The 8997-nt window shown below is 43.5% G+C and overlaps 1 protein-coding gene across 1 annotated transcript in view; it reads left to right on the top strand.

Moving 5' to 3' along the window:
• Positions 1-8997, top strand: part of slc25a26 (solute carrier family 25 member 26) — a 71370-nt gene that overhangs the window by 53863 nt on the left and 8510 nt on the right. The window contains exon 9 of the mRNA XM_008280122.1: positions 2166-2239. Coding sequence (XP_008278344.1) covers positions 2166-2239 — 74 coding nt within the window. The remainder of the gene's footprint in view (positions 1-2165; positions 2240-8997) is intronic.

Raw genomic sequence — 8997 nt, forward strand, 5'->3', positions numbered from 1 at the left:
ATGTCTTATTTTAACTCAACCAAATCTCAAAAACCAAGATAAAAATTGTCACTAGCCAAGTAGAAACCAACGAATCTTCTGCATTCTTGCTTTATGTGGTTTTATTTTAGTAAAGTTTTATTTGAGCTCTAATAACACTGTGTCAAAAACTAAATGATAAAAATGGATTTAATGACACATGAAAACAAAAGTATATCTCTTAAATGTGTGCCTCAGGCCCCATTTACACGGAGCAAAAACTGTGATATTTCAGTGCATTTGGGTCTTTGGTTTACACGTAAACGAAGCTACAAGTCACCGAAAACGATCATATGAGAAAACTCCGGCCATAGTGGAGATTTGGAAAAACTCTGTCTTTACGTTTGCATGTAGACAGGAGGAGACGGAGCTTGACATTACAGTATGCGACAAAAGCGTCATCAGCGTCATATGTGTGCGACCGTGTTTACAGTATTTTAATCAAGTATTTTACTCGTTTTGTAGTCCAACACCACATTGAGAAGTAGCTCCACTTCTTCTGTTGGTCCAAACAAACAACCTTTGCGCCATTATCGTTGAAGTAACAGGAAGTAATTCGTGGCTTTATGCTTCTCGTTACACTGCCCCCTATAGGTTTGGCAGCTCATAGCAGCTCTTAACGACATGTTTATTCAGGTTTGTGTAAACGAAGATTTTTTTTAAAAATTATCTCCTGTGAACAATGTTATATTTGAAAACGTAGATCCATTTTTTGTAAATACCCGGCTACGTGTAAACATGGCCTTACACGAGTTAAAACATTCACCAGCAGGGCCCTGTCTTTTAAAGGTGGCTACATTTCTTGACAAATTTGTGTAGGACTAAAGTTTCATTCTACAACCTCCCATCACAGTGAAGGACGGCAAGTCCAGGCAGGAGAGTTGAAGAGAGGCAGACAGACAGAGCGGGGCTGGTGTTGATGGGTACGGTACAGTTTGGATCTGACGAAGGGGAGGAAATATGGGTGTTGGAACTTGTCACATCAGTTTCCTTCCCACAGCTCGCCGAATGAAAGACCGGTGTTGTACAGTAAAGGCAGGCTGGCGCGGGCGGACGTCCAGGACACAGCTGGACGTGTAAAGCCCCTCCAGGGCAGGACTCCTGCCACAACCGCCCTGCCTGCAGCGGTGGCAACATGCCTGGCACACCGCAGCGCCACCGCACGCCTCCTACGCTGCTACTGTACAACACTGCTCTTCTTCCTCAGGCTGGCGTGATTCCTGCCATCGATGTCGTGTTCGCTAACCTCCGCTGGAACGGACACAGGAGTCAGTGTCAGGATGCCGTTTTCTGTTTGTCCCACTAATTGTACAATTAGAGAATACAGAAATGTGTTTTGAATCTGCATTTAGATACGAGCCAACGTAGCTCAGGTAAAACTCCCAGAACGAGCTGCATGAAGACATTTTCTTGTCAGCAGAAGTTAGACAGGGACCATGTGTGTGTGTGTGTGTGTGTGTGTGTTTTGGACACCCTGTTCCTCCTTTCCTTCGTTCCACCATTTCACAGCGGTAAAGGAAAAGAAAACTTGTCAGACGAGGAGCGGGGAGAGAGTCATTTCTCAGCCACCTGTCTCCAACAGAAACATAAGGAATAGGGGTGTTTTTCACATGAAGGAGGAGAGAATGAAAAAAAAAGCGTGAATCTTCCTCCCGTTCCAGCAGAGTCGTAATTTACAGCGGATGCCGCAAACTGTTTCCTACATGTTTTGTGAGCGTGGACACATTGCTCCACTTGCAAGGGTTCCTTTCCCCCTCCCCTTCCACTCACCCGCTCCCAAGCAACCCACACCGAACCACCACCTCCAGCACCCCTCTGCCACTCCACAGTGATGGATTCAAAACTCTCCGGCCAGCTAATCCGTATTGTGTAAATACAACCACCGGACCGATGGGTGCTGGACGGGGGAGACAAGGGGAACTTGTTGAGTGTGTTTTTTGGGTGGGCAGACATGCTGGATGTGTTTCTGGGTGGGTGTTGGAGGTGACACCTGCGCTGACACAGCTGTCCATGAGCAGAAAGAGGAGGGGGAGGCTCAGCTGAGGAAGACTAAACAGGGTGTCTGTCCGAGTAGCAGGAAGCAAAGGAGACAATATATCCGTCATCGTACCTCTATTTTCTCTCTCTCTCTCTCTCTGTGTGTGCAGGCCGGGTCGACCACAGCGAGCGGCAACATCCCGCTGGTTCTCTACGACGTGTGGAGGACTCGAGGCCTTACGGGGTGAGTGTGTGTATATATTCATTCTGGCGAGATGCTCAAAGGCCACGGCGATTGTTTAAAACCGCACGGCCTCTTTACACAAACCGTTTTATCCTCCCCGGCCATTTAAAAACCTCTTACTTTACATGATTTGATTTAACTCGGGCCCGATCCCTCACGTAATCAAGTTTGATGATAGAGCGGTCACTCTGGGGAACGCGAATTTACAGCCGCAGCTGAAAAATGAGATGTATAAAAGCTTTTCCTGCCGACTCGCCGTGCCATCCTATTGATTAAGGTGCTGCAAGGGCCAAGTGGAAGGGTTTATTTGAGTGTTTTGATGTGTTTATGATGCGCACCGGACAAAAGGCCAGGTCTAATGGGGCCGCAGAGGGCTGCCAGCACTAAAACAAACCCTCAGTCTGGGTGAATAATAGGTCTGCTTGTGTACAAGCTGCCATCATTTAACCAGGATGCACCTCGGCTTAATGCTCAGATTTGGTTTGGGACCGGGGCCAAACACCAGTACACATACACTTACACATTTGCAAATACAAACCACTGCTTTTTGTTTGTTTGCGGAAGCCGCGGTGCTGTAATCTAATCAGAGAGAAATGACATTACAGCTGAGCCAAGGGTGATTCCCAACGAAACATCTGCAAGAGTTTTGGCATCATTTTTAATAAAGATCAGCATTTAGACTACAACACAATCTCAATAAGGTGATAGCTGGCAGGCCCCTGTGGAAAATCCATCACTACGAGTCTCAGTCTGCCTGCTGCAGCAGTAACCAAGTGTTAATGCGCAGGAGAAAACCAACCTCTGCTGCACCACATGGCAACCTTTGATGTTTTCTGCTCTTTTTTTCCCCCCCTCTCTCCGTCTTTATCTCATCCAGCTATCATCCTGGGCTCAGCTGTATTTCTCTGCGAGCCAAGAGAACAAAAGTGTAACAAACTTCTTTTCTCCCTCGATGTAATCAGAGAAGGTGAAGAATGAGAAGAAAGAGAGAAGCTAAGAGAACAAGACGAATGAAACGGAGAGACAAAGGAGAGTGTGTAAAAAAAAAGTAAAAGGCGGGGGCCTGTTGTTCCGCAGGCCAAAGGCCCGGTGGTTGCACTGGTGCATGCCTGATACAAATTGCTGGGGCTTTAAAGCTGTAATTATGGTAATAGGCCCAATTGCAGTGTAGTGAAGCTCTAAAGTGCTTCCATGTGTGTGCCGTGCCCCAGAGACCCTGGGTTAGCACAGAGCGGCTCAGCTCACACCGGCCTCCCCCACTAACCTGCACAATCACTAAACTGCACCAGAGTCATGTCAAAACAAAGCCTAATGGGCAACATGTCCTCGAGGGGCTCCGCTCCGCTCCTGCAGAATGGAAGAAACGGCAAACAAACAGCGCGTTTGAACCCCGCGCGCACACACAACAAAGCGAAGCCCGAGGAAGTTTTTTGCGGAAAGCCTCGATTGTGCTTTTACGGTTTGAGGAATCTTTTGTTCTTCAGCCCCAGAAATTAACTTAAACTATTTGAGCACTTTCCACCAATTGAAACGCACATTGTACTTCATGAAAGTGTGATTTTCGGAGTCGTGTCGCGTGGGAGGCAGCTTTAACTGGATTTGCAAACTCAATACACAGTGATGAGCAAGTCTCCTGTCAGCCTGTCTGCTTCAATTCAACTCAGTTCGATTTAATTTTATTTACGTCACGCCAATTTACAACGTAAGTCATCTGAGGGCACTTCACATCGTGAGGCCAGGACCTTACAATATTACACTTGAGTGCAACTAAGGCCTGTCCTTGGAGCCTGTCACTGTTTGGACTCGTAGAAATGTAGAGGGTCTCCAAGCGGAGCCCTTCTGCTTTATAATTTAATCAAATCTTGTCCTTTCTGTTTCTCGTCCTCAGTCGTGCAGTCGAGCATTTTTTTTCCCTCGAGGGAGCAGTGAAGCCGACTTTTAGAAGCGCACACATACCTATGCCTCCTATAAATAATTTGAAAATATTATACGCACTGAGAAAACTGATGGGACGTTGAATAGCTTTGGCACAGGCTGTACTTTCACCGTGCTGCAAGTGGAGAGAGCCCATTTTTATTGGAATTCAATATTAGTCACTTCAGCCGTGTAATACAGATGTCAGACTAAAGAGGTAAATCATTCGAATCGTTTGTCCAAAGGATTTGATGCTGCTGCTGCTGCTGCTGCTTGAATAAACTCAAGATCCAAGGAACAGCTGGAAACCCTAAATATGTTTTCCTTCTTTAAAGCAAAACTTCACGCTGATTTATCAAATTAGAAAGTTGAAAGATGTTCAAAAGTTGGGCCGCGTTCAACAAATCTCTCATCCCGTATATGTGACTCTCAGCCCCAAACCTGTAAATAGAAGCCTTTTGAAGTACATCACAGCTGGATAATTGGCTTTTTAAGGGGCTCAAGGTTCTCTTAAAGCAGGTAGGTGCATTTCTTTTTAGCCAATGTTAAATCCACCTCATGCTTTCTGCATCTATATAAGTGTATGCATGATGTACATTTCGCAATTCACCCAAGTCTACGAGGTTCAGCAGGGACCTCTTTGCGGACGTCCACTTGTAGTCCAAAATGTGTGACTGTACTCACTTCAAGACATTTGCCAAGAAAACAAACTTAAAACGATAGCTTGTTTTGTGGAGAGACTGTACAAAGAGGTTCCTTGTCATCTGCATGTTTGTAGTTCATCGATAACAATGAAGTTGTAACTGAAGTCGTCACTGCTTTGGACTTTGGGTAGGATGGCTAATTTCTCCAGAAATCCTGTGTTTTGTGCAGTTCAGAAATAATCCATGCCGGGATGCTTCAACCCAATCTTTAACTTTGATTATTTGATTATGGTGATATATTTTACAGATCTGCTTCAAAAGCCCTCCTCCATAAATTAGACACTATCTACCACTTTGCCACCAATTCTCCTTACAACACCCACCGCTGCGTTTTGTACTCACTGGTGAACTGGCCCTCTCTTCACTCCCACAGACAATGACACTGGTTTCTCTACAAAACCCTCACTGGTAAAACACCACATATCTGCGTTCATTATCTACCATTCATAACTCCACCAGCACTCTTAGTTCCTACAGTCTCATTAACCTCCACATTTCCAAAGTCTGCACCACTTTCGGTCGATCCTCATTCCAGTTTTCTGCCGCTAGTGACTGCAGCTCTTTGCAAATATTCCCTAAAACTCACCTCATACGAACCACTCTTCAAAAAAAACCAGTCAGAGCAACACAGAGCACCTCTTTTTAGCCTCTCTATTTTACAAGTCTTTGCGTAATTTGCTTTGTAACAGTGTGTGAGTTGCTGTACATGCGGTGTGTTTTTCCTGTTCATCTTGTTTGTATGCCGCCTCTTGACCAGGTCGTTATTGAAAATGAGAACCAGTTCTCTAACTTACCTGGTAAAATAAACAAAAAAAACCTGTTATATCCTGTAAAAAGCTGCAGGCCGACCTTCCCAAAGATCTACGGAATCCCTGTTTGTTTCCTCGTAGTATGGTAAATGGTAGATGGTCTGTACTTATTTGGCGCTTTTCTACCTTAGCGGCACTCAAATCGCTTTACAATGTGTTACTCATTCACCCATTCACACAGACATTCATACACCAATGGCAACAGAGCTGCCATGCAATGTACTGAATGGGAGCAACTTCGGATTCAGTGTCTTGCCCAAGGACACTTCAACTGTGGAGGAGCAGGGGATGGACATCCAACCTTGCGATTAGCCGCAGAGTATGAATAGAACCATACTTGTGTCCAACGTCTGCTTTCAAAGTCCAAGTCAATGTTATTTATTAAGCACCTTTGAAGCAACAGCCCTTGTACCAAAGTACTTTTCTGTAGTAAAAGTTACAAATGACCCCAGCAAGTTTAAATATTCAAGTATAAGACTACTACTCTGGTATTTATGGTATGTATTTAAATATTAGGCACTAAATCCTACATAAATGATATAAAATACAAGCTTACCTGGCCAAGAACCTGCAGGTTTATTAATTATGGAGAGCAACCTGACTAATTTAGAAGTGAAGTCATGACCTTACAAAAATCTACATGAAAACCCAACAAATCCAAAGATCTTCTGGATCCTCTTTGGGCAAACGTATTTATATTTTTTATTGCATTATTTTGTGTTTGTGCAGATGTTTTCTTATTTCTCTGTTTTATTGTCAGTCATGTGGAGACTATGAATTGGCCTTTTGTCAAACAGGAGCAAATAGCACATTTGTTTAGGAGTAATTTTAGCCCCGGACTTCATGTACTAGTGGCTGTTTATGGCATTTGGAAAGAAATATAGAACTGAATTAAAACAAACTACATCGTCCATATTCTTAGTAACAAATCGTCTAGTTGTGGCTCACATGATGTTGTTTTATAAGTTTGTGGACGACAAAGGAGCTCTATGGTCCAGGAAGTAGTTGTTAATAGGATCGATTCATGGATCGTTTTAGTCTTTTTATGGTATTTTTTGCACTTTATAAACTTTTTCTATACTTATCCTTTAAATAACTGATGCAAACACAGAGGGAACGAGGTGACTGCTGCTGAGAAAAGGTGTTAGCTTGCTGGCAAAGATGGGTTTTTCATCATATTTTGTGTTTTACAGCAAATGCTTTAACATCTGTGTTTTTATCTCAACTTTTTTTTTTTTTTATTATCATCCACCTTTCGTTCTCGAAATTCAAGTAGACCAACCCCCAACTGAAAGAATGTACAAAGCACCAAACAGATGGCTCTTCCTCAGCTGTCTTTAAAAAAAAAACCCTCACAGGTTAGAGTTTTCTCTTTTCTTTTAAACAAATCCTTTGAAAGGCTATTCATTATGACCTGCTCCTCAACAAGTGCCAAAAAAATGCTCTCTTATACGGACGCTTCTTCGTCAGCACCAACATTTTTTCTCAACTGCAGCCAAAGACGTTTTCTCTGAGCTCACCACGATTTGATTTGAATCTATATTTAGCCCGATTCCTCAGGAGAGGTGATTGGCCTACAATAGAGGGGGGGATGACAGCTCTCTCTCTTAGTGGCCGGCCAGGCTGTGATGTCAGAGTGAGTCAGGGCACCCGGGGGAGCTGAGGGGAATGTTTGAGCTCTGGCCACAGTCTACAGGTGGGCCCGATCCCAGACAGGAAATGTAACACTAACGGAGCGCTGAGACACAACAAGAGTTGAAATTAATTCATTCGTCACGCGGCGAGTGGAATACGTCAGGACCTGTTGTGTTGTTGTGCGTTGGTCTTTTCCCTTCGCTTTGATAAACACTTCTGCGTAAGGTCTCCCACGCTTGCACCCTCTTCTGTGATTCACACGCTCACCCAAAGCCAACCGTTCACAACTCTTTTTTCAAAGCAGCCGATCTGGACCGGAGCTTTCCGAAGTTCCCTCACATGTCTGGCACCTTGTACAGTTTTTACAGTTGACAAAATGACAACGTATGAGCAGTGAGTCCTCAGTGACTCAAATCTTACATTTCCAGTCAAGGAGCTGCACTGAGGTGTCCAGATGTCATAGCTTAATGTAGGGCAGTAAAAGGAAACAGGCTTTAGTACATGACGGAGCCTGGACAGAGACTGTTGTAGGAAAAAGTGGACAAAAATGTATGAATCTTAGGTCCAGTTACACGTTTTCTCCAGAGGTTCTGAATAAATCTCGTTGTCTTCAGCAGATGGAGTTTGCTCTTCTGTTGTCGGTTTTTCTGAGTACAAAGAATTCACGTTGGTTTAAACATTGAGCTTCAAAGTTTATTCTTGACCTTCCTGCTCAGTTTTGTGAGGTTATGCTGGTGGAACTTTGAGCTAAATGCGTACAATAAATGTGCTACAATGCTGATGCTTGGATAGTTTGGACAAATGCTGACATTAGCTGATTGCTCTACGGATGTCATCAGTGTTTTGCAGGTATTGCAGGTCACAAATTGTGAAATTCAGAACAGATCATAGTCGTTTGTGCGTGTGTTTACCAAATGTTATGATGCTCCAATAGCTGTTGAGACGATTCACTACAATCCAGTAAGGTTAAAAGGGATCGCTAATATCATAAGAATACAACATGTAGGAATCAGTTTGTATCTGTCCTTCTAGCAAACGTTGAGATATTTCCCTGGATATATGGAAATCCTGACCTCATGGTAGCACGAGAAGAAAAGTCAGAATTATTAAGACCCCCTTTACTCTCATACTAAACCTGTTGAGGCAGCTAACTGCCCACCCTGAGCCTGGTTCTGCCAGAAATGTACAACTAAAAGAAAGCTAGTGAAATTCAGACATGTCGTTTTATTTATATAGCACCAATTGACAACATTTACAATATAATATTACAGAAACGTAACAAATCCACAGATTCCCTTTGAGCAGATCTTAGTGACAGGAGGAAGAAAAAACTCCCTTTTAACAGAAAGAAACCTTCGGCAGAACCAGGCTCAGGGAGGGCAGACGGGTCGGGGTGACGGTGTAAGCTGTATGTAAAATTATCTGTACGCCTTAACCTTACATTACAACACTGACAGGTGCCAATAAATTTTCACTATACTGCTGTGTTTCCATATAACTGACAGGAAAGGTGGAGCCAACGTTTGACAAAAATAAATCAACTAGTGTTGTAAAAGGGTGGCAGTATAGGCTACGTTACACATGGTTGCACAAGAAGTCAGAAAGAAAAACGTTTGCCATTGGCTATAAAAGCACAAAGGAGAAACATACAAAATTTTGGGGAAAAAAATGAAAGAAGTCTTAAGTAAGCGTTTTC

The sequence above is a fragment of the Stegastes partitus genome, unplaced genomic scaffold, assembly GCF_000690725.1.
Source record: "Stegastes partitus isolate 25-593 unplaced genomic scaffold, Stegastes_partitus-1.0.2 Scaffold182, whole genome shotgun sequence".
Classification (NCBI taxonomy): domain Eukaryota; kingdom Metazoa; phylum Chordata; class Actinopteri; family Pomacentridae; genus Stegastes; species Stegastes partitus.